The 24099-nt window shown below is 54.3% G+C and overlaps 7 protein-coding genes across 7 annotated transcripts; 5 read left to right on the top strand and 2 right to left on the bottom strand.

Moving 5' to 3' along the window:
- Positions 1-1765: 1765 nt before the first annotated feature.
- On the top strand, positions 1766-5960 carry CONPUDRAFT_59826 (uncharacterized protein; the record flags this gene model as incomplete). Its single annotated transcript, XM_007772280.1, has 4 exons — positions 1766-2418; positions 2594-3842; positions 3891-4887; positions 4933-5960. Coding segments are annotated over 4 exons (3927 nt in total), but the record flags the coding sequence as incomplete, so codon positions are not given.
- A 164-nt stretch (positions 5961-6124) lies between these two features.
- On the top strand, positions 6125-7158 carry CONPUDRAFT_91326 (uncharacterized protein; the record flags this gene model as incomplete). The annotated part of the gene is made up of 3 exons (XM_007772522.1): positions 6125-6755; positions 6803-6999; positions 7057-7158. The coding sequence occupies 3 exons, from the start codon at positions 6125-6127 to the stop codon at positions 7156-7158; spliced, it is 930 nt and encodes a 309-aa protein (XP_007770712.1).
- Positions 7159-13038: 5880 nt separating this feature from the next.
- CONPUDRAFT_166815 (uncharacterized protein) lies at positions 13039-14199 on the bottom strand (the record flags this gene model as incomplete). The annotated part of the gene is made up of 5 exons (XM_007772521.1): positions 14138-14199; positions 13880-14071; positions 13546-13829; positions 13208-13492; positions 13039-13150 (listed from the first exon to the last, which is right to left on the bottom strand). Exons 3-5 carry the CDS (start codon positions 13650-13652, stop codon positions 13039-13041), a joined length of 504 nt encoding a protein of 167 aa, XP_007770711.1. The 5' UTR covers positions 13653-13829; positions 13880-14071; positions 14138-14199.
- A 1509-nt stretch (positions 14200-15708) lies between these two features.
- CONPUDRAFT_166814 (glycoside hydrolase family 18 protein) lies at positions 15709-17101 on the top strand. Its single transcript, XM_007772520.1, has 5 exons — positions 15709-15915; positions 15992-16353; positions 16416-16501; positions 16567-16588; positions 16652-17101. The coding sequence occupies exons 1-5, from the start codon at positions 15725-15727 to the stop codon at positions 16945-16947; spliced, it is 957 nt and encodes a 318-aa protein (XP_007770710.1). The 5' UTR covers positions 15709-15724; the 3' UTR covers positions 16948-17101.
- A 368-nt stretch (positions 17102-17469) lies between these two features.
- CONPUDRAFT_166813 (uncharacterized protein) lies at positions 17470-18455 on the top strand (the record flags this gene model as incomplete). Its single annotated transcript, XM_007772519.1, has 3 exons — positions 17470-17668; positions 17728-17759; positions 18165-18455. 3 exons carry the CDS (start codon positions 17470-17472, stop codon positions 18453-18455), a joined length of 522 nt encoding a protein of 173 aa, XP_007770709.1.
- An 895-nt stretch (positions 18456-19350) lies between these two features.
- On the bottom strand, positions 19351-20549 carry CONPUDRAFT_83342 (uncharacterized protein). Its single transcript, XM_007772518.1, has 3 exons — positions 20416-20549; positions 19855-20353; positions 19351-19792 (listed from the first exon to the last, which is right to left on the bottom strand). The coding sequence occupies exons 2-3, from the start codon at positions 20145-20147 to the stop codon at positions 19372-19374; spliced, it is 714 nt and encodes a 237-aa protein (XP_007770708.1). The 5' UTR covers positions 20148-20353; positions 20416-20549; the 3' UTR covers positions 19351-19371.
- A 1087-nt stretch (positions 20550-21636) lies between these two features.
- Positions 21637-23840, top strand: CONPUDRAFT_166811 (glycoside hydrolase family 18 protein). Its single transcript, XM_007772517.1, has 6 exons — positions 21637-22217; positions 22268-22565; positions 22640-23001; positions 23064-23149; positions 23214-23235; positions 23298-23840. Exons 2-6 carry the CDS (start codon positions 22375-22377, stop codon positions 23594-23596), a joined length of 960 nt encoding a protein of 319 aa, XP_007770707.1. The 5' UTR covers positions 21637-22217; positions 22268-22374; the 3' UTR covers positions 23597-23840.
- Positions 23841-24099: the final 259 nt, after the last annotated feature.

Below are 24099 nucleotides of genomic sequence, written 5' to 3'. Positions count from 1 at the left end.
GCTCGGGCAACCGCGACCTGTGGCAATCCGGGCCCTCTCGGATCCTTTCCGGATAAAAGCGCCCCGCGACCTGGCTCATCACGAACGATGATGCGAAGGCGCCCAGGGAGGCGTTGTGGAAGATTCCTGCGACAACGATGTGCGACAAGAATCAGCGTTCAATCTAGATCTTCATTCGCTGAGATCCCTTGACGTATGATTTGCTTCTGCCAATACATTGCCACATGCATCTCGTGTACAAATTGACACCCATTTGTATGAAGGTCGAAGTAAGTTTAAGCATGAAGATAAAGGCTATTGGATCCTCGAGAAACTCTATTCAGAAGCAGCCCTCCCGATGTCATGCTCAAGTTCACGCATGTACTATTTGATCATGCAGCTGATGAACGTCAGGAGCAGCGTGCACCGCAGTAAGAATCGGGGTGCTGGCGGAGAATCCAGACACATTGCAGAGAGAGTAAGAAGTCGACGGAGCTCCGCTGACAATGGCATGACGCTGGCCAAGCTATTGCACACACACCTCGAAATGTCATCGAGGGACACCATCGAGAAGAAGTACAATATCCTTGGATATGGAGTAGGTTCGGCGAAATTGACAGGCACCGAGAAAGGTTCTGGACTGCGTGAATGCTTCTGAACACGAACGTTGGGTCATGCGAAGCTAATTGCTGGCGCCAGACTATAAAGTTGGCTCTTCATACTCAAAGTTTGACGTCAGATGTGAATCCAGATTGGCCCAAGCATTGGTGTCCAGAGAGAGCGATCAATCGTGTTGCTCTGCGCTATCCTAACGTGGTAAAAATCTGTATTGGGTTTACTGAACTCGTGAGAGATAAGACAAGAATACACGTCGACATGCCTAGGCCTTGACAAGTCAAACCCAAGCACCAACTTTTATTTTCAATGTCGGTGTCCTCCTCGGCCTCGGTGTATTAAGGGTGAAATCGCGACCGCACGCATAGGGCAATCACAGCTGCCTATGGTGGGTTTGTCTCCGGCCAGCCTGTGAATGAATGAATGAATATCAGATTAATGTCCTAGAAACAGCTAGTACTGACTCTTTTCCTTCGCGGGAGTAGATCTGGGGGCTACTTACTCATGCACATGCTTGACCAAACACAGTCTTCTTGAAGCATGACTCGCTGTGTCCTAATGTCAAAGGTAGACTACCTAAACACAGTAATATACGCGAACGTTCGCGGATTTTTCAACATGTTCTTTAATGTCCGACTCCGTCTCGGAAAGTAAGTATTGTATAGCGTATTCATGAGAATCACAGACAAGGGGTGGTCAAGATTCAATTGCCGTATATAGGGTCTAGGGGGGGGGTACCATGGACTGGCCTTACCAAATTCGCTGGCTGAGGTCGGGAACTGCCAGAACGCCCACGTGATTACCCAAAAAGGGTAGATTAGCCCCTATCTGAGAGGTCCAGAGCGTACAATCGTGATGATTTTCGGGCGATTTTGTGCTGCCGCGTCACGGAATGGCAGCGCAGAGCTACTACAATTTGTACTACAATACCTGTATACTAGAGCATAGACAAATATTAATCAAATGAATGATTCCGACGCGTACACACCATCCTGAATGTCGTCCTCAAACCCCCCTGTATCACACTAGACCATCAGCACTACTCGACACCATGACCACCCACGGGGCTGAGGTACGCACCTGCATAGCAAGCTATGTACCCTACTAAACCCTCCCGTTGAAGGCGTCCGGCTTGGGCGTAGTGAAACCGAAAGCCACTGACACAGACGAATGCCCCCTATGCGGCCAACAGGTCACTGTCGGTACTGCGGGGAGTAAGAACATGGACATGCACAAGGGCAGCAAGAAGTGTAGGCAGCGGGAAAGGCAGCGGGAAAAGGAGACGAAAGAAGAGGAAGAACGGGCGAAGAAGAAGAAAAAGAAGAAGCCGATGAAGCAATGCACCCTCTTCGAGATAGGGAACCCCCTCCTCCCTCCAAGTCAACCAGGCCCTCTTCCCTCCAGCGCCGTGTCTCAGCCGGTGTTGGGCCCTTCTAGCTTGCCTTCTCAACCTGCTCCCATCGCACGACCAGCCCCTTCGCCTGAGATCAACGCGCTGCTGGGCCAGCTACGTGATGCCGTCGCGCACATGCCAAGTTCTGTTCTAGTTGGATGCAACACAGATGAGCTCGCAGTTTTCGAGAACTGGGCAGAGGCTTACCGGAGTAAAGATTGCGACACCATCTGGGAGGACGCAGATCAACAGATGAATGCCGTGTTTGGCTCTCGCATACCTGAGGAGGAGATTAGGGCGCTGATACGGAGAGGGGAAGCTGGATTGGATGGAGTGCTCACCTTCCTCGAGTTCCTCCTGATCGACAAAGGGATCAAGCCCTGCCTGGTGGAGGGGAAGGTCAATCGCCTCCTGAGAGCCATCGAATCATAGTGAGTGTCGCAAACTATTTACGTAGATAACAGCTTACCTGGTTAGTGGCCGAGTTGACGCCATAGATCCATCATTGGACGACGGATCGACGGCTGCCGCTCTGGTGACTGTGCCTGCGAACCCCGACCAGGCTGGTCCTTCATCGACGCCAACACCAGCCGGTTCGATGACGAGTGCTTCGGTTGTGGCAACTGAAGCGTCGTCGAGCGCGGGCGCGTTTTCGACGACAGGCGCGCCCTCGATGTCGGGTGCACCTTTGACGTCCGGCTCGGGTGCTGGCAGTGGTGTGTTCGATTTGTCGTCGATACTGGACTCGTCTTCGATGGCGTCTGCGCACCTTCCATCGTCTCATGCCATCGTCATTGACGACAGTGATGACGATCGAGACGCTGTCCGCAATCATGGCAACACCGGGAAGAAGCCGGCATCGGCGCTCGTCGACAAGCGCATGCTCGCCTGCAGGGGTTTCGAGTTACCGGTTCCAGACGGGCAGTGGGGCGTCATGCTCTACCCGTTCGCGTTACACACGCGGAGGGTTCTCCCGTGGTCAGTTCATACAGAAGGCCGGCGAGTTTGGCTCACCGCGAGCAAGTGCACGGGTACCACAAATGCGCAGTCGTGCACAGCGTGTACGTCACTAAAGGACAATGGTCAGCTTGTTTCAATCGTCAAACGCATGACGGATGGCGTGCACGAAAACACACCACATGTCTACCAGCCTATCAGTGGCTTGCACGACATCATCCGCGCGAAGACGTTCCAAGTGCAGGCCTTACGTCTCGGCCGCGTCAATATGTCGAAGAGTCTTGGACGAAAATCTCAAGTCCTTGATGATCATAACAAGTTCCTTGTTGCTGTTGGCAGCAGCAACATGACGCGTGTTGGGCAGCTTGTCAAGGTCTGTCTCAAGAACGGGATGTCGGTGAAGAAAATGGGAGAGCAGCTGGCCAAGGCTACGCAAAAGCTGTATAGTCCAAAGAGTTTCGACAAGGCTGAGAAGAGGCTCGCCGTGTTGATGCTTCATCTTGCTGGTCCTCGCCTCGTGCAAATCTATCATAATGCGATAGGCTCACCTTCCACCAGTACACTACGTCGTTTTGCAGCGACTCATCCTCTACGTGCGTCGGCGGGGTTCCCTACGGTGGAGGAGGTCTGTTACAACATCAAAAATACGTTCGCAGGCGGGGGGAACTTAGGACTCACTGAGGAGTCAGCATCAAGGGCAGAGGAGGTTTATGGTTACCAGCTGATGATCGACGAGATCAAGGTGGAAGGGCGTCCACGTTGGGATGAGAAGACAAACAGGATTGTTGGCGTGGCGCGAGAAGATGCGGACCGTATTGGGCTAGAGTTTTGTTCTGAGGCAGAGGCATACGCGCTTTGCAGGGCGGTGGCAGATGGAAAGGTGCGACTGGCTGTGGAGGTAAGCCGCTCGTATGTGCAATGGTACCACCAACTGAGTTCCGAATAGGCGACTGTAGCTGCTATAGGTTTTCTCGCAGGTGATGCTCGGTCTCACGCTGCCCGGCCTATTCTTGTCTCAGGAACGTGCAAAGCAGAAGATGCGCCGACTCATGCAACACTCATTCAAACCGTCATTGATGCATGCGAGCACGAGAAGGTTCCGGGCCGATTGTATAGCATTGCCTCTGATGGTGAGGCACGCCGCGGAGCAGCCCTTGTCATCCTCACGCACAAACGCAAATTGCCGGCATCATCACCAATCTATTCGTATGTCGGTAAGCTACCACTCATGAACACCTTGGTGGGCGACAACGACATCACGTCCGACAAAGACTGGAAGCACGTCATCATGAAGCGTGTGCGCTGTGCTATTCTCCGGGACAAAGGGATCTCTGTTTATGGCTTTACTATCACTCCTGAGACATTCAACTGGCATCTTCGCTCAAATGATCTAGCACCCGACCAGGTAGAGCATCTAATGAACCCAAATGATAAGCAAGATGTGCTCTTGGCGGTATCCTTGCTCAAGGAAATATGGGAGCTTCCTGAAACATCTAGTTCGCGCCCAACTGTCATCGCCGCACGGAAGCATATCCGAATCTTCGGCGACTTTCTCAGGCACCTCATTACCCCTTACGTGGATCTCGATATGTCCCTTTCTGATCAGCTGTCGCATCTCAGCGCCGCTGCCCATCTTGCCTGCAGTCTCTATACATACCCGGGGGGTGGGACCGCATTCTTGCCAAAGCAGCTATACACAGACATCCAAATTCTTATCAAGAATGTGTTCTTTTGCGTTGCGAAGGCAAAGGTGGACCGGCCACTCGGAAACTTCTATATTATCATGCTCGGTACCGATCGTCTTGAGATATCCTTTGGAATCTACCGCACAATAATTGGTAATGATGCCAACGCAGACATTCTCCAGCTTGTCCATCGCATTGCACACACCATCCAGTCGTCACAGATACTTGCCGAATACCCAGAGTGGGACAGTACACCCCGTCGGCTTAGATTACCAGGTCTCTCCAGCAACGTCGAACTTTCAGCAAAGATCGACCATGTCAATCCGGCCTCTTGGCGCGGCGATGTCTGCTTGCTGCATGTCCTTCCCATCACTCCGTGGACCCAGGGTCGAGCGCTCGTTGAGCGTGCATATACAGCCTTCTCGGTGCACGACTGCTTTTTGGGGATTGAAGAAGCCGGTGGCGATCTTCTATTCCCTGACGGCTGCCATCCATCCAGCCCCGGGCCCTATCCCATCTCAGAGCCAGATCCCGATGATGTCCTTGAAGATGACCCAATTCCACATGCTGCTCCCGAACCTGAAACGGACGACCTGGACCTGGAAGACCAAGTTGCCAATGAGGATGTTGTGCAAAACAGCTCGTTCTCGCCATATGTCAAAGTCGAGGGTAAATTGGTATACAAGGCCCGTGTCCTCCGTCAACTGTTTCGCTTCATTTCATCAGCCGGCTCAACGGATCGCTTGAAACGGGTCATGGGGCTTTTGCGGTTCACAGCAGCCCCTGATATCGATACAAGTGTTCTCACTTCGCTCTCAGTCTTTGGTGGTGCTCGCCTATTTGTTGGCGAGCCTCTAGTTACTCTCGTAAAGACAGATTCTCGTCTATTCCTGGCTGTTGCACAGGTCTCCGCGATTCACTTTCACTCAAGTCACGTACTTGAAATCCCCGCCACCGCTCTTGCAGAGGAAGGAGTGTCAATCACTGCTCAGATTCTTGTTTTGCAAGAACGACGAGCCGAGAATCTCGGTCCGGAGGCCGAGGATTGGGAATGGACGGGTAAGATGGGGAAGATGTTGAAGTCTGCCCCCGGGCATAATTACCAGGTGATTAATCCCACCGTCTTCCCCACCGACTCCGACATCCCTGCATTCCTTTTCACTACGGCAGAACTGCAAGCGTTCGCTACCAGCCTTCACGCTCAAGTCATCCGCCTCGATGGTCTCACTCGTCTGCCTTTGCTACCTGCAAACGAGGACTTCCCATATAGATCGGCAGGTAAGAGCATTCTCGTTGACGTGTTTGCGGCTGTATTGAGTCGTTTATTGTAGGCCGCACTGCATTTGCCGTTGATCTCGACGGGCTACGCAACATCAGCGCCGTCGACGGATCAGCCGACCTCTGCCCACGGTGCCAGCCCTCGTTTGAGTGGCCGCGCGAAAACGGCCCGCGCCTCATCGAGCATGTGGGTGCGCATATTCTATGCGATGAGGCCATGGACCGTACAGTTGAGGTGTGTGGGTTTTGCCTGCAGCCAACGGCTCAATCCGGGTGTGTAGTCTATCTCCGACCGACGAGAGGTTCAGCCTCTAGTACATTCCAGGTGGACGATACTCGGTCATTATGCCCCAATCTCGTCTCGTTTGCTTACCACTCTGCCGCAACTGCAAGCGAGTCCGCGCCATGCACAAATGTGCCTCTTGCCTGCCCGATCTGTTCCCCAACAAACAAGATGGCTGTCCGGAACCCCGCTATATGGCGATACTCCATGGTCGCCCACCTTCGCATTCATCATGCCTCCTCCCAACTCCTCTCCCATCTCACTGCCAAATTCACGATCCCTCCGGACGAAATCGACAACATGCGGACACTTGTTTGGGCAAGACGCTTTACCAAATCCCGGAAATCTCGCAAGGTATATCATGCTCCGACACTCGCCATCTCAGACGCGCATAGGACCTCAAAATTTGCATCGAACGAAGACATTTCAGAAACATCGGCAGCTGCTGACGAGCAGGAATTAAGCGACGTTCATGCGGAAGACCCCGATGTTATGGCTGCCAGTACCTCACGCAATCACGACACACATTCCGGCACCTTGTCGGACATTGAGGATGGGCCAGCAGGTGAGGTCATTGTCAATCATTCTTTATTTGTAGCTCACACGTCTCAGAATCGGCACTCGATATCAGTCTCGACGCGCCGGAGTTCGTTGAAAACGACGTCATCACGCGCGCAGGACGAAAGAGTCGCAAGCGCGATCTCAACGCGATGCTGCGGACATGCGACTGCGATAAAGTTGTCACGCAGAACGAAATCAACGACGGCGTTGCGATTCGGTGCAAGTACGATCGCTGCGAGACCGGATGGGTACGCTCTCGTTACATTGTATTTGTCACTGCGTACTAACTATCCATTCACTCTTAGTTCCATTTAACTTGCATGTATCTCGATTGCATCGAAACGGACTGGAGGTGCCCATCGCACGCTCGACCCACCAAGAGGGCCAAACGCGGGGGAAAGAAGTAGGATGGCAGTGTCATCTTTATTTGTCTCGTGTATTTAGTCGAGTTCCTGATGTTTTCGTGATATGTTTAGAGCCGCCAGATATATTATGTTATGTAGCTGACATATGTAGTTTAAAAGGGGCTTTACTTCTATTTATGGAAAGGGGGGAGGGGGGGTAGAGGCCGAAGTGGCCATACGAAATCTACGAACCCACTTTGCAAGGTCCAATTATTGGGTACCCCTTGATCACAGAAGAACCATCAAAGCAAAATTTAAGAAGTCAAAAGGGACATTACTGAGAATTGATTGATCCTCGCCTCATTGGCTCGCAATTTCCGGTTCGAATCCCCGTCGAAGGTGGATATGATATCGGGCTGACCGGGACTGGCGGTAACGAGATATTATGAAAGGAGACTGGCCATGATTGAGAGGGTCGCGGAAAGTCAACGCACGCGTGACCAGCGGCGCGACTTTTCTGGCCAGAGCGAGCAGTGAGATCGGTGGCGTTGTCTCTTGATCCACAACCGCCACCATCTCGCTCGCGGCTTAGACTCCAGCTCGCATTTTCGTTTTCGTTTTTTCTCTCTCTTCGCCTCGCTCTCACGTCGCTCCCCCGTACCTCGTCTCTCCCTGTTTTTCTCCGCCATGGCTCCTCGCCTCCCCGTCTCTGCTCGGGCCACCTCTCGCCGGTCTGTCACCCCGACGCCGTCCAGCGTCCTGGCTCACTCTGGGACGTCTGGACCTGCTAGTCCTGAGGAGGACGAGCCGTTGTCGGACGATCTCATCCTATCGGCGGCTGACAACGCCGCTCCTGCTCTCGCAGAGGCCTTTGCCCCTGCACCTCAGCCGCAGGCATTTGACGACGGGGATGCTCCCTCAGATCCGGCGGGGGACACTCCTCCCCCCAGCTTCGGGGCCCTGGACCACCCAGGGGCGAATTCCACGCGTCGCCGCATGCCAAGTTCAGACTCGGCATCCATCGCTCCTCCGCCGAAGCGTGCCAAAGGGAAAGAGAAGGCCGCGGCTCCGCCGTCATCACCAGACGGCGACTCCCCCCATGCCTTACCACATTCCTTGCCGCAACGAGCCCGCGTTCACTTCGCTCACCCAATCGGGCGCTCGGATGCCCCGACCTCGTCGATCTCGGGCACTCGCATTATTCACGAAGGTGCGCCGCCTTCACCTCAGGGCGGTTCCTCCGTCCGCCTCCCGGCCTCTCGCGAGTCCTCCCCGGCTCCTGCGTCGGCGCCCGGGATCACCTTCTGGGACTCCCTCTCGAATGCTACCCGCGAGCAGTTCATATCCATGGTCTCCGACCAGGCGAGCCGCACCTCTATGCTGGCGAATGCCCGCGCTCCTTCTGCCCGTATGTATCCTTCATTCCATGCTCCTCCCCGTTCCTTGCATTCCTTCTTCCATTCCTCTTCCATTCCATTCCATTCCCATTCCCATTCCTATGCTCACGCAGTTTTCCTGCAGGGTCTCCCCTTCCCCGCGGTTCCCGTGCTGCTATGCCCAGGGCTCCTGCGCCCTCAGCGGCTGCTGCCCACTCCACGTCCACTTCGGCGCCCGTTCCGCGTGCCTTGCCTACGGCAGGGAGGCTACTGAGTGGCCTTACTCTGCCGGACCACCCGCTGGCCATCGCCGCCATCCAGGCGGGTTGGACCAAACATATTCCACTCACGCTGCTTACCAACGACACTTTACGCGGCCTCAAGTGGTCCAAATCCACGGATCGCACCACCGCTACCGTCTCGGACTCGGGCGTGCTCACTCTCCTGCCCTCTACCTGGACTGCGGAAGGCGAACATGCGCTGACGCTGCCCGAGTGGATGCAGGCGTTCCCGCGCCTCATCCGACTCATCCGCCTCTACTTTCCTGAGGAGCCGGACAGTGGTTTGGCGGCGTGCTGGGCCCAGATCTGGCAGGATCACTATGACGGTATCCGCCTGCACCCGGACGTTTACAAGCGGGGCCGCTGGCAGCTATTCTTAGCGTACGATATCGAGTGCCGCCGCATTCACGCGGCCGGTGTCGAGGACTTTGATCCCTCCACCTTCCAGGACCGGGTCTGGAACCGTATCGTCACGGATTTCAACCTCGACCACTCGGTCGAGCGCGCCACTTCCTCCTCCACCTCCGGGACCTCGTCCTTTCGCGCCTCCTCATCGCGCCCCTCGCGTGCTGCGTCCACTGCCACTCCCGCTACCTCCGCTGTTGCAGGCTCCAGCTCCCAACGCTGCATCTTCTGCCTCGCCACCGGCTGCCGGAACCGCGCCTGTGGTATCACCGACACCGGCTACATCTCACTCCGGGCTGGCAAGTGGTCGACTACTGCCAACGAGCTCGTTTGTTTCGCTTTCAACGGCGCCGCGGGGTGTGCCCGCCAACCCTGCCGCTTCCTCCACCGCTGCACCAAGTGCGGCGCGTCTCACTCAGCTCAGGCATGCGCTTGAGCTGGGGGCACTTCGGATCGTCACGCCCTTTCTCTGGGAGAAGTGGGCGGTGGCGCTGGACGACGCGGGCGTCCTCCACGATTTCGCTGACGTTCCATTTGGTATCCGTGACGGTTGGCGGCTCGGGGTCTCTTTCCCGCTTCTCTCTACTTTTTCTCCACCGAACCATCGTTCTGCCCTCGACCATTCCGACTTTATTCTCGATTACATTAATTCTGAACTCCGTGAGGGTCGTTACTCCGGCCCTTATTCGCTTGCCCAACTCGAGGCTCTCATGGGGCCCTTTTGTACCGGCCCTCTCGGTGTTATCCCCAAACCTGGTACCTCCAAGTTTCGTCTCATTCAAGATCATTCTTTTCCTCGCAACGATCCCACCAATCCCTCTGTCAACTCTAGCATTGACGGGTCCACTTTCAAGTGCGATTGGGGGACTTTTGCCGATTGTTACATGCTCGTCGCTAATGCTCCCCCCGGCTCTCAGGTTTCGGTCAACGATGTCGAGGCGGCGCATCGGCGGTCTCCCATTGCGCCCGAGGATCAGCCATACGTCTGTGTCCGCGTGGACGGCGTCGGCGCTCCACGTTTCTATATTGATCATTGCGGGTGCTTTGGCTGCACCAGCTCCATGGGCTTGTTTGGTCGCCCGGGCGACGGTATCGTTTGCATCTACCGCGCGCGGGGCGTCGACGACCTTCTCAAATGGTCCGACGATTATACTTTCTGGCGCTATCCTCTCGTTTTCTCTGTTTCGGGGCCTTGGGCTTACGCTTACGACGAGTCTCTGATATTCTCTGTCGCACTTGAGCTCGGTTGGCCTTGGGCTCTCCACAAGCACCGCCCCTTCTCCTTCGTTTTCACTTATCTCGGGTTTGAATGGGACCTCCCCCGCAAAACCGTGTGCATTCCGGAGGCTAAAAAGGACAAGTACTTGGCCCGGATTCTCTCTTGGCAGCCTGGTTCCTCTGTCTCACTTCGGGAATGCGAGAAAGTCATGGGCTGCCTACAGCACTGCACGCTCGCACTCCCCGACGGTCGCTCTCGCTTACCTTCCCTTTATCGCTTCCGCTCCGCATTCAGGGACAACGTTTTCACTCTGCATCGCCTCCCGCCTACAGTTCTTTCCGATGTCACCTGGTGGCGCGAACAGCTGGCTCGCGACTTCTGTGGCTCCGCCGTCGTCGCTCCCCCACCACCACTATCTCACATGCTATTTGTGGACGCTTCCACTTCCTTTGGTGTCGGCTTCGTGCTCGACGGCCGCTGGCTATCGTGGTCTCTACGCGACGGCTGGCGCGCTGCCGACCGCGACATTGGCTGGGCGGAGATGGTGGCCATTGATCTTGGTCTACGCGCTCTCATTGCGGCCGGCTTCCGCCACTGTCATGTTGTTTTTCGTTCCGATAACCAGGGCGTCGTCGGCGCTTTACACGCCGGCCGTTCACGCAACGCCTCTCAAAATGCGGTCCTGCGCCACATCATTTCCAACATCCGCGAGTTCGGCATCTGGATCTCGGTCGTGTGGGTTCCCTCGGCCGAGAACTTAGCGGACGGTGTTTCACGAGGTGTATTTCCGCTCTCGTCAAAGCGATTTGGCTTTGCCCCCGCTTTACCTTCGTACCTGAAACCTTTCCTGTGCCTTGCGTCTTAAAATACATTGGGTTGGAATGCGGCCTGTGGCCTTATTAACAACGTGTGATCTCTCTCCTTCACTATGTCTCTTCTCCTCTCCTCTGTTTCCACCTCTCGCCTCCAGCTGGCCCTGGACACGGCGTGGGCCAGCTCTACGCGTGAGAAATACTCTGCTGGCATATCAGTATTCTTGTCCTTTTGCGCGTCGGAAAGTATCCCCGAGACCGCTCGGCTTCCCGTGTCCGAATATTTACTCTGCGCATTCGCGGCCTCACGCATCGGCACCATTGCCGGCACCACGGTCCGCGGTTACGTTGCCGCCCTCAAAGCTTGGCATAACTACCACGATGCTCCGTGGCTTGGCGGTCCTAGGCTCAACCTTGTTCTCAATGGAGTTGAAAATATGACTCCGACTTCCTCTCGTCGCCCGCCTCGTCCGCCCGTCACTCGAGACATGCTACTCTCCCTGTCTTCACATCTGGATGCTGGTAACTGCTTGGACGCAGCTGTTCTGTCCGCTGCTACTACGGCTTTCTACGGGCAATGTCGCCTAGGCGAAATTTTGTCCGATTGGGAAGACTCCTTCCGTGTTGGTCATACGGCGCTATTCTCGGACCTCTCGCAGCCACTGAACTCTAATCGCTCCCGAAAACTATTTCTTCCATTCACTAAGGTCTCGAAATCCCGTGGCGAGTACGTATACATCTGCCGCCAAATGGACGCCTCCGATCCTGTCTCATCACTCGAGGCCCACCTCACACTAAACTGCCCGCCGCTCTCGGTGCCTCTCTTCTCCTACAAGGCGGGTTCCTCTGGGCGCTGGAAGTGCCTCACTAAACGGAAGTTTCTGCTTCGCTGCAATGCCATCTGGTTGGCGAACGGCCTCAGCTCCTCCTCTGGCCACGCGTTTCGCATCGGCGGTACAACTGAGCTACTTCTAGCTGGTGTCCCACCCGACGTGGTGAAGACCATGGGTCGCTGGTCCTCCGATGCTTTTCTCCGTTACTGGCGCTCCCTGGACATCTTGGCTCCGCTGCATGCAGAGCTTCTACCTCCGGCTTCCTCCTCTCGTCGTCCCGCCTCAGCTGCGCCCTCTTCCGCTACAACACCTGCTTGGCGCGGGCGCAAGTAGCTCCAATCCAGGCTCGCCTTCCGACGGTCTGGGGGGTCCGCGAGCCAGCGTCTGCGGCTGCGCCTGCTGTGGTCTGGGCTGGACTAGTTCCGGCTCGACACACCCCCAGACGGTTGACGGCCCGGGGAGTTCTACCTCGGTTTCAACGTGCTCGGCCCCACCTGACTCTCAGTCTTGGCCCGGGAACCTTGCACGTCGGAATCGTGGAGCCTCTCCTCGGGTGTCACCCCGGCCTCACCCACATTACGGAGTCGGTGTCAGATTTGTAGTAGATCACTGGTCCATGCTATATACATTACATGCCCCACGTTCGCAGCTCACTGCCACTCGGCAAGCCATGAAATGAGAGGGTCGCGGAAAGTCAACGCACGCGTGACCAGCGGCGCGACTTTTCTGGCCAGAGCGAGCAGTGAGATCGGTGGCGTTGTCTCTTGATCCACAACCGCCACCATCTCGCTCGCGGCTTAGACTCCAGCTCGCATTAATAATATTGACCCACGAGGGGCCCAGTGCAGGAGTCGAGGATGTCGCATTGACGTCGCGTGTCTACGGCCCCCACGGTCCGGACGGCGTTAAACCGCCCCTGACTGCGCGCCTTACCTTGCACACTGGCGACTAATTCCGCTCTATAGCCGCGTTTGTACAAGAGATTACGTGGCGAGTACTGGGGAAGGGCAGTGGTGTTCACCAGTAGCATGGTATGTTGGACAACCAATCATAGATCCCGTTTTGCCTCTCAATTTCTTCTATCTGTTCGGCGACCTTCCAGATGCGTGCTCTGTTCCTCATCGAGCCGCTGTTACAACACCTCTGTAAGTACGCCCACGGATCGCGAACCTTATGCATTTCGTACTGCGGCTCGGGACCGGACGTAGCAGGGGCGTACCACAGGGCATTTTTCGCTATCCACGCCGTCGCCAGCGAGTTCCTGCTAGCTTCAGAGCCTAGCAGCATAGAGCGCAGCACGCGAGATGATGAAGCCAGAGAAAGCAGGTCGATAAGTGAGGACTCGAGAGCGATCATGTGAATAAGTTCGAGAGGGAATCTCTCGCCCACAGATAAGGTATGGACGCCGTTAGAGACGCCGTAGGTTATGAAAGATGGTGTGTCTTGGATATCCAGGCCGTCCAATGGGAACCTGATAACAGCGCTCAGGTTTAAACCGACTCATGGATCCCAAGAATGGCCCACCTGTCAGCCACCATCCACATCCAGTACCCGCCGCGGTGGGTGATCGCATCCTGGATCAGCTCGACGGTTCCAAGCCTTTCTAGGGTCTTCATCTGGGCGCGCTTCATCCAAGGAATAGGTTCAAAAGCCTCATTCTGCAGAGCGCTAACTTCTCCTTAATCTATTCCACTCAGTCCATAACCATTTACCCCTTCGGACCAGCCTTGGTGCATCGCAAGTCGCCAGAGGCGTTGTGGTGTCATACGCCCGCATGTCGCGAGATGGAGGATAGACAGAGCAAACGTCTGGATCATGATAAGCACACCATGCGAGACCAGAAAACGCTGCTCGACACCTGAAGCGGTCGCTCTAGCTCTAACATACCCCTCACACCGTGTTTGTCCGGTGGATGAGTGAAGCTGGCGAACATTGATGCGTGCATCAATTAGATCGATGCGAGCAGTGATGCGCTCATCAGGCAGCGCGAGGGCCTCGTCTCGTGCAAGTGTGCCCCATGGTGCCAGCTCTTCCGCTTTTTCAAAGTCACCTTCAGTTAAGAGAGAGGTAAGTAAAGGGGTGCTGCACTCGGGAGGCGGTCTGAAGATGGGCGTACCAATAATCGTAACGTCCTCGACTCCTCTTTCTGCATTTACCAGCTCGCGTATGGCCTTCAACACGAGCGCACCTAGCTTTCTGTGACGCTTTCTGATACATCTGGTATGCCCATAGTCTTCAAGTTTCTTGACGCTCACTGGGGTACAGCCAGAGATCCGGCTTGGAGAGAAGTACGGACTCAGAACGGGCTGAGTGGAATTGGACTTACGAGACAGTACACGCTCATGATCGCGCGGATTGTGGATCTGGGGTACGCTTATTCAGGCTGCAGAGACCGCGTAAGAGCGCCACGAAAAGTTGCTGTCGGGTTTCAGTGCTATGTTTGGTGGGAGAAGCAGACGCTGTGGTGTTACAAAGTCTCGGGCCGACGAGTCCGCGGCGATGGTCCACGGAATTCCCACGCTTATTCTCGTCTCCCATCTCGGACTGCTTTCCACTTCATCGACATCCATCCACTCGTGCTTGAAGAAATCTCTGCTCGAGCTTGTGTTGCTCGACGGCGACAGCTAGGAAACGGCGCCATTACCGCACTGCATCTCTTACTCGACCAACTCCTATCCACTTCGAGCCGTGTCACACTGCCCAGCCGAGATAACCGTTTCATGACTCTTTTGCTTCCGTGTATCTTCAGGCTGCCTCGTCATCCTGGTTGCATCCTGGTTTCTAGTTGAGCGTCTACCTCAAACGCAACGCTGGACTCAATCACGCTGCCCAGGTAGACCGATGATGTCGCTCAGTGCTGGTCATGATACATCAGGTCTTTGCTCGCCACCGAATAAACACACCTGGACAAAGTGGATTGGATCAAGTCCCTTGTGCCACTCAGGCCTGCTCCCGCCCTTGCTAATTGCATGCTTTTCGTTTGCTGGCCATCTCGGACTCCGCTCGTGTAGGACGACGAGACACCAGTTGTATCGTGCGGAGAGTGTGTCGGCCGCGCTAAGCGCTCATCTGAAGCCCTTTACAGTCCTCGGGGTCAAATCAAGATGCCGAAGGCGCGACGTAACCGCTCTCCTCTATTGACTGGTTTTTGCTCCGAACATAATTATAGCTCTCTCGTCTAGAAATGTCCCCTGACATTGGGGCCGTAAATCGTGTCAAATCCTGTGTCACATCTCGAGGTCGAAGGGTGGTACGCCTGCGTTATCTGTTAGCTACCTCGAGGCTGAGCACTTCTCCGAAGGAGGGTCAAAACTGCTATTGCACTGTCGACGTGGCATTTGGGCGCTAACAGAGAATCTCGTATGCTTCTATGCTACAGGATGCGCTGGCTCGGGAGGTGAAACGCTCAGACGCGTACCTACGTGTTGCATGCGCCAACGTTTGCGCTGTTTGCCATGCAACCACATTGACCCGCGCATACCATACGGATTTTAGGCCTCCAATTCGTCCAGCACCCGCCCAGTACTCATTTAGGTCGACGTTTTTCGAGCACTATAAGACAGACAGAGAAATACCAGGATCTCCAGTTTCAGCACCACCTTTCACAGTCTTTCCTCAGCTTCTGTTCCCCGTTCGTCCTCGATCCTTCACTGAACGATCAAAGTTCAACTTTCGTTCATTACCCAAGACAACCCGCACAACCATGGTTGCCCTCACTTCTGTCTTTACCACTCTCTTTGCTGCTGCCCTTTCTATCACCGGCGTCGTCGCCGCCCCTGTGAATCAGACCCTCTCTGCCCGTTCCGCTGCCCCGGCGGCTCCTCACTTCGTCGCGTACGACGACAAGTGGATCACCCCACCGTCTGCTGCTGACCTTCAGGGCTACAATGTCTAGTACGTCTCTGTGAACGCGCTCGTCACCTCCATATTGAATCTGACAAACTGAATAACCCTCACTTCTGCTGTCCAGCGCGATGACCTTCTGGCGCCCGAACGGCGCCGTCGACCAGGCCGAAAATTGGGCGGGACTCGACGTCGCGACGCGCACCTTGGCTTTGACGACCTACAGGGCGGCCGGCATCAAGACCGTTGTGTCTGCTTTCGGTGCCCAGTTCTACCCGACCAGTGGCAGCCCGGCGCTGGACCCTACGCAGACGGCCGACGAGCTCGCGGCGTGGGTTATCCAGTATGGCCTCGACGGCGTCGACATCGACTATGAGGACTTGCCCGCGATGGACAAGAAGGACGGTTCTGCGGAGCAGTGGCTCATCACGTTCACGACCGAGCTGAGGAACAAGCTGCCTGCGTCTGACTATTTTATTACCCATGCCCGTGAGCTATCATCACCATGGCTTGATTAGAAGGCGAGGACAATGTCTGACTCGAGGTGACAGCTCTTGCTCCCTGGTTTGCGCCCAGCGTGTACACGTCTGGTGGTTACATCAAGGTCAATCAGCAGGTCGGCTCCCTGATCGACTGGGTAAGCCATTCTGCGTATGCTTATGCCATGAAGCCCTATGCTAACCATATTCACCTGTCGTTTAGTACAACGTTCAGTACTACAACGGTGAGAATCATTCGTCTCTTCAATACCCTCAAATTCAACTCACCTCACATCAATAAATCGTAGATGGCTCCAGCGAATACACCACCTGTGATGGCCTCATCAACACCTCCTCCTCAAACAACCCCGACTCGGCCCTCTTCCAGATCGTCGCTGCCGGCGTCTCCGCCGACAAGCTCGTTATTGGCAAGCCCGGCACATCAGTCGATGCGACCAACGGCTACATGAGCGCGAGCGACCTCGCGTCCTGCCTCCAGCAGGCGACCGCGAAGAACTGGAACGCCGGTGTCTCCGTCTGGCAGTACCCTGACGCTGACGCCAGCTGGATCAAGACGGTCCGCTCGCTCGCGTTCCCCGAGTAAATTGAGCGTGCTGCGCTTTCCCGGCCGGCACAATTCATGAGGTGATTCCTTAGGCGCATACTCACGAGAACGAGGGATCTTTTATAGATTTGTGCTACGGGATTTGTGGGGTGTCTTCATAGCTACCCTATTGTCTGTTGTATACCCTAATCGTTTGACTGGTGCTGTTCGTTCTTTTTTGGGCTTATCTCGTTAATGTTATCTTATTTATTGCGCGCAAAATGCATTCTAAGAGACCGCTGTGCTAGCCACAAATCGCCCTCGATAGGGAGAGCATAAAGGCGAAAACCTCAGTATTTGTTTTAAACATTGATACGTATATCCAATCATCTTTACACCCGCCTTTGACTCACTCGGATATAATGTTTTGTCTGTGATCGTCTATGGCGCTCAGTGCATTGTATGGTGGTTTGCTTGGGCTCCTCGTCTGGTTCGGCCGCAGAGAGGGCAGCCAACGTGTCTGTCACAAACACGGGAGATGCCGCACCATGTTGAAACCGGCAGTAATCTAGACGCCCAATCATGTCTATCGCTGACCACTCCAGTGAGGCGACCGTCATTGAAGAGTTTTCAGCAAGCGTCCATTCTCCATCATCAACATCGTCGCCAGACGCGGACAGTGCCAGCATGCAAACAACGCCGATTCTCCCTGGGACCTACCTACTTCTCCAGTTTGGGGAACGGATGGCTATGGACCTAACTCATGGACACACTGTAATAGGTGGGTTTCATTGTACGGGTGGATAGACGAGCGGCTCTGAATAAATAGCTGGCACTTAGGCTACACAAAACACGAGAGGCCTAACCAACAGGTACGTTCATGTCGAATCCAGTTTGCTCGAGCTTTCCGACAGCACATTCCATCAAAAGTGGGAGATCTCACCATTTGGAGCGGGCTGCTCCATCAAATCTGTTAGTGGGCCTATTGAGAGATATGTCGCCTGCGAGATCGACACCTCGGTGTCAACAAAACCGCACCCCGTCAGCTAGAATATAGAAAGCATCCCAAAAAACGGAGAGCTTAATTTTCGGTAAGCGTGCTTTACGCCTACAAGACTTGGGACATTTGGTGGATGGTGCACCCACTTTCAGGATTGTGTGGCCAAACAGTCAATTTGCAATCACGTTGATTAGTTCAGATCCATGGACACAGGTCAGAATTATTTAGGATTGTTAATGTCGGGAAGATATTACTAACATATACGCCGCTCCGATAGGTGAGGTTAACACCCGCCGGTGATCCAGGACAGGAGTGGACGGCTCGCCGCATTGGCGAGCTCACGGAAAAGTCAGCACCGTCGAGCGCTCCGGTGACCACTCAATCGACGTACACGGTGTCCAGCTCCGAGCCAGCCATACGCATTGAAGGGGCAGGGAGTCATCCGACAATCGTTATCAATGACAGAAATGCTATCCCAGAAAACGGGGAGCTGGTTTTCACAACGACTACGACGTGGTCCAACACCATGACATCTACAGTGACAAAATTCGAGAGGATCCTGAAGTAAAGTTCTTGATCGCACACAGGAGGAAGAAGCAAGAGAGCCATTTCAGTAAACCATGCCTGTGACTGGTTATAATCGGTTCCCTCATGTCTAGCAAAGTAGTGATATCATTGTAGGGGTCAATGAAGTTGGCGCTGCGTTATCGGCGGTCAAAACTTGGTCAAAGCAGTATTATGTCGCTCACTTGGTTTTCCCATCGTTTTCCCTTGCCTTGAAAGCTGGGTGACTGTACCAAGCGAACGTGTTTAGTTCAAGAGGATTAATGATGGCATTGAGTGGGAGAGCATTCGAATGATTATGTAACTGAACATGGAAGTCGGTCCCATGCTGTGGCCGCGCGTGGAATAATAGGGGCGCGCAAGCCGAGCTCCAGATCCCATGATGCATGATGCTCGTTCGCTCTGCTCAGTAACCCTCATTATCGATCATCCGCTCGTGAACTACAGGGAACTAAGTTGTTGCTCGACCGTTCGCTGCCATGGTGCAGGTATCGTCGCTCAATGTCTCGCAGCGTCTCTTTGCTCGTCGAATCTCGTCAGCCTCAAGCAACATCGCGCCTCCCATCCGGGGCCAACACGGTTTCATAACAACGACTTACGGCTTCGAATGATACTCATAAGCATTCTTGTAATCTAGTAATGCCAGGCTTCCACTCTGGTCTCTTTATAGAGTCTGGGATACAGAGTGTTGGAGACAGACAGTACTTGTACTTTAGTACTCTCCACGGCTGAACGATATAGAAGCCCTTAAATGCACACTTTCATAGCGTCATATACATATTATAAACATTTATTTTGTTTTACCAAGCGGACAACGTATACCATGGATTTAACATGCCGCCATACGTGTTTCTAATGGTAGTCAACATTATTTAAAGTGGATGACAGAACTGGTGGTGTTAAATTATTGTTAGCCAAGGTCAAAGCCCGCTTCGCGTTGCAACCTCTTCGATCTGCTCTGCGAGCTTCCAGATGCGTGCTCTGTTCCTCATTGAACCGCTGGCACAACACCTCTGTAAGTAGACCCACGCGTCCCGAACCTTGTTCATTTCGTATCGGGGCTCGAGGCCAGATGTGACGGGGGAGAACCATGGGGCGTTCTTGGTTATCCATGCAGCTGCCAGGGAGTTTCTGCTGGTTTCAGAGCCTAGAAGCAGAAAACGAATGATGCGAGATGCAGAGGCGAGAGAAAGCAAGGAGGTAAGTGAACACCGGTGTGCGATTATGTGGAGAAGCTCAAGGGGGAGCCTTTCGAGAACAGACAAGGTATGATTGCTTTTTGAGACGCCGTGAGTTACGAAAGAGGGCGCGCATTGGGTGGCCACATCGTCCAATGGGAACCTAATGGTAGGGGAGAGACTTATGAGGATAGATCAAGATCTTCTATTCCAGGCAAGGCGCACCTGTCGGGCCTCATCCACATCCAATATCCTCCTCGGTGCACAATAGCGTCCTCGATGGCCTCCACATCTCCCAGCTCTTCCAGATATCGAAGCTCGCTATACTTCAACCAAGGGATAGTCTTGGGGATATCGTCGCGGGCATCGCTTATCTCTCCGTAGTCTACCTCCTCCAGTCCGGGGCTGTGCACCCCTTCAGACCAGCCACAGTACATAGCTATCCGCCAGAAGCGCTGCGGCGTCACACGGCCGCACGTCGCGAGGTGCAGGATGGGCAGAGCGAACGTCTGAACCATAATGATCACGGTAGAATATGAAACCCAGAACTCGCAGCGACCCCCCTCCGTTTCACGTCTGCTAGCAAACCCGTCATACCATTCTGATCCAGAACATGTGCAGTTTTGGAGAACAGTGATCCTCGAGTCAGGAATCTCGAGGGCTTCGTCGCGGGGAAGTTCGGGACGAGATCTTCGTTCCACCTCCTCAGATTTCTCAAAGTCTCCTGCGGATGAAGGTTAAAAGAAGTATCACATTGTGGAAGCTTGGGCTCGGAGGTGGGCACACCGATGATCGTCACGTCGTTAATCCCTTCCTCCGCCACTGCCAGCGCACGTATGGCCTGCGAGACTAGCGGTCCTAGCGGACTGTCATGTGGGTCATCCATCTCGAAAATATTGTCCCATTCTTCTACGTAACGTGAGATGAGTTCTCTAGCGCTCACAGGAGCACAACCAGAAATCTGTATTCATAAGAGATGACGACTCAGAACGGGGCGTATCGAAGGACTTACGAGACAGTACGTAGGCATGGTCGCGCAAGCTGTAGTTCTCCTGTGTACTGCTCTTTAGGCCACTTAGATAACGTCAAGGCGAGATGAAACAGTGTGTTCGAGCTTCGATAGTGCTGTAGCAAAAAGTACTGAGTGCCACTGGTGGAGGCGTGCTCAGGGCGTGCTGGCGCGGACGCCAAGGCGGACGCGTAAGTTGCACGCGCCGCGTACGGACTTTCGGGCCGACGAACTCCGGGCGGGATTCCCACACTTGTTCGCTCTGCTCAGTGACCATCATCAAACCATCATCGAATCGTTCATCCTCGTTCGTCACCCGCTCGTGAACTGCAAGGACTTGAAGTCGGAATCATGTTTCTCTGCCGTTCCTGCCATAGTGCAAGTATCGTCGATCAATGTCTCACAGCCTCTCTTTTCTCATAAAATCCAGTCAGTCTCAAGCCACGTCGCGCCTCCCTGCCAACGCCGTTTCATGACAAATTCAATGTTTTCGAGTAAGTTCATCCCATTCTCATCCTTAGTAACATCTGGCTGCTTCATCATCCTGGGCTCTAGGATAGCCCGCCTCAAATAGCTGCTCGTACCTGCCATTCTCCGAGAAAGCTCCTCCCGCTCTGTTTGGTTTTCAAATGATTTCTTGCTATCTCATCATCCCGCGTTTCGGCTGAGCGTCTACTGCAAACAGCACGCTGGCATCCCTCATCATGTTCATGGAGGCCGATGATGTCGCTCGGTGCCGGTCATCGACACGCCTCTCCTTCGCCGAACGAGAGCGAGCCTACTGTCCACATGGACCAAGTCGATTGGTTCAAGTCCAAGGCACGGGCTCCAATACTACTGCACACCTAACATTGCATGGAAGAGTGCGTCGTTCACATCATGAGACATCTTCAGTTGACTTACAGACTTCAGGCACCCGCTCGCCCCAAAATGCTCAGTAGGCATCTAAAATCTCTCCGCTCTGATCACCCAGGCCAGAACATCAGCATTAGCCCCCACATCGCTCTTGCTGGTATCATGCTTTGCGTCGCTGGAACTCTCGACTGCAGGCCATACAAGATACCAAAAAATACAGCTGAATCTAGGTCTAGGGATTCTTGATGTCGGTGTGCTCATCTGACTTGACACTTCTCGGTATCAAGTTATGATGCCGAAGACGCGACATAGTCCGACTTTCTGGCACTATTTGTAGACTTTTGCCCCGAGCACACTCAGGAAGTCTCGTCTCAGATCAACCTCAGGGACCTCCATGATACCTTATGGCAACTGCGGCGTCACTTCGACAGCTCAGGGAGTGATATAACAACATTGATATCTGTCAGCTATCTCAGGACCAGGCACTTTCTTCGAGGAGCATTTGAATTGCTACCCGCTGTCGACGTGGCGTCTGTGCGCGGACGTAACCCCTCGTACATTTCTCTGCTGCAGGATGCGCTGGCTTGCAAGGTGAAACGTCCGGACGCGCATGTGCGTGCTATTTACGAAAACTTGTGCGCTATTATTCGTGAAACGGCACGAGCCCGTGACATACCATCTGGTCTTCGACTTTCAATTCGTCCAGCTCTCGCCCAGCACTAATGTAAGGTAACGTCTTTCGTATGTATATAAGGCAGACTGAGCAATGTCGAGGCTCCCCAGGTTCCGCACCACTTGTCACAGTCTTTCTTCGGCTTCGATCCTTCATTGACACTTGAAGCTTCGACTATCACTCATTATCCAAGACTGCCCACGCAACCATGGTTGCCTTCACTTCTGTCTTTACCACTATCTTCGCTGCTGTTCTGTCTGCCACAAGCGTTAATGCCGCTCCTGTGACACAGAGCCTAGCTGCTCGTTCCGCTGCCCCGTCGGCCCCTCACTTCGTCGCGTACATCGATGAATGGATGACGCCCCCGGCTACAACTGACCTTACTGGCTTCAACGTTGTGTATGCATCTCTAAATTCTCTACACCTCCGATTCGAGCATAATTAACTGACAAGCCCTCGCTTCCTTTGTCCAGCGCACTCTCTTTCTGGCGCCCAGGCGCCCCCGTCGACGAGGCCCTCGAGTGGCAGGATCTCGATGCCGCGACGCGCAACTCAACCCTGTCGACCTACAGCGCGGCGGGCATCAAGACCGTCGTGTCCGCCTTCGGCGCCGACTACTTCCCGACGAGCGGCAGCCCGGAGCTCGACCCCACGCAGACGGCCGACGAGCTCGCGGCGTGGGTCATCCAGTACGGCTTTGACGGTGTCGATATCGACTACGAGGACTACACCGCGATGAACAAGAAGGACGGGTCCGCGGAGCAGTGGCTCATCACATTCACGACCGAGCTGAGGAACAAGCTGCCTGCATCTGACTATTTCATCACCCACGCTCGTGAGTTATTGTCATCATAATTTAATTAGAGGGCGGGGACGGTGTCTGATTCAAGATGACAGCTCTTGCTCCCTGGTTCTCGTCCAGCGTGTACACGTCGGGCGGTTACATCAAGGTTAATCAGGAGGTTGGCTCCTTGATCGATTGGGCAAGCCTTTCTGCATATATACATGTCCCGAGAGCATTTATTGACCGTTTCAACTGCCCTCCAGTACAACGTGCAGTTCTACAACGGTGAGCACCCTTTGTCTCTTCAACAGCTTCAAACCATACTCACCTCTCATCAATAACTGTAGATGGCACCAGCGAATACACCACCTGTGACGGCCTCATCAACACCTCCTCCACCACCTATCCCGACACGGCCCTCTTCCAGATCGTCGCTGCTGGCGTCACCGCTGACAAGCTCGTCATCGGCAAGCCCGGCACCACCGCCGACGAGACCGACGGCGGCTACATGAGCGCGAGCGACCTCGCGTCCTGCCTCCAGCAGGCGACCGCGAAGAACTGGAACGCCGGTGTCTCCATCTGGCAGTACCCCGATGCTGGTGCTGCCTGGATCAAGACGGTCCGCTCGCTCGCGTTTCCTGAGTAAATCAAGGACGGTGCACTTTATCGGACTGGGACAAGTCACGAAATGATTGCTCGGGCGCATATTTATGGGAACGAGGGGTCCTTTATGGCATCGTGTGTTTTATAAGTCTGTGTTAGTGCTACGAGTTTTATAGGGTGCCTTGATGGTTACCCTATCGTCTGCTGTATACCTTGATATTGCTCTGACTGGTACTGTTTATTCTTTTCTGGGTTGGGTTTGTTAATGTTATCTTATTTATTGCGCGCCAAATGCAGCTGGAAAGTGAACGATATGAGTACAAGTCAAAACTAATCACCCTCCGGGTCGATGGTGAAGCAAGTGGTGGCGAGTCTTAAGGTAAAGGCCTTAGCCTTGGTTTTGACCATTGATAAGTAGAGAATATCGTCTTTACAGTCGTCTATCGGATTAGAGGTGTAATTCATGTTCGTCTGTGGCGCCTGCGTCGCAGGATGTTTGGTCTCGAACTCCGAACAACATGGTTCGGCCGTAAAGAGGACAGCTGA

Source organism: Coniophora puteana, assembly GCF_000271625.1.
Source record: "Coniophora puteana RWD-64-598 SS2 unplaced genomic scaffold CONPUscaffold_9, whole genome shotgun sequence".
Taxonomy (NCBI): domain Eukaryota; kingdom Fungi; phylum Basidiomycota; class Agaricomycetes; order Boletales; family Coniophoraceae; genus Coniophora; species Coniophora puteana.
Note: the sequence above shows the minus strand (reverse complement) of the source record. Positions and strands in the feature narration are given on the sequence as shown.

Bases quoted from the DNA above. Each gene is read 5' to 3' on its own strand.
- CONPUDRAFT_83342 (XM_007772518.1), bottom strand. From the start codon at position 20,147: ATGGTTCAGACGTTCGCTCTGCCCATCCTGCACCTCGCGACGTGCGGC. The intron at 19,793-19,854 runs GTGCGCCTTGCC...CCCTACCATTAG, and splicing joins ATGTGGATGAGGCCCGACAG to GTTCCCATTGGACGATGTGG.
- CONPUDRAFT_166811 (XM_007772517.1), top strand. From the start codon at position 22,375: ATGGTTGCCTTCACTTCTGTCTTTACCACTATCTTCGCTGCTGTTCTG. The intron at 22,566-22,639 runs GTATGCATCTCT...TCCTTTGTCCAG, and splicing joins CTTACTGGCTTCAACGTTGT to CGCACTCTCTTTCTGGCGCC. The intron at 23,002-23,063 runs GTGAGTTATTGT...TCAAGATGACAG, and splicing joins CTATTTCATCACCCACGCTC to CTCTTGCTCCCTGGTTCTCG.
- CONPUDRAFT_166814 (XM_007772520.1), top strand. From the start codon at position 15,725: ATGGTTGCCCTCACTTCTGTCTTTACCACTCTCTTTGCTGCTGCCCTT. The intron at 16,354-16,415 runs GTGAGCTATCAT...TCGAGGTGACAG, and splicing joins CTATTTTATTACCCATGCCC to CTCTTGCTCCCTGGTTTGCG. The intron at 16,502-16,566 runs GTAAGCCATTCT...CCTGTCGTTTAG, and splicing joins TCGGCTCCCTGATCGACTGG to TACAACGTTCAGTACTACAA.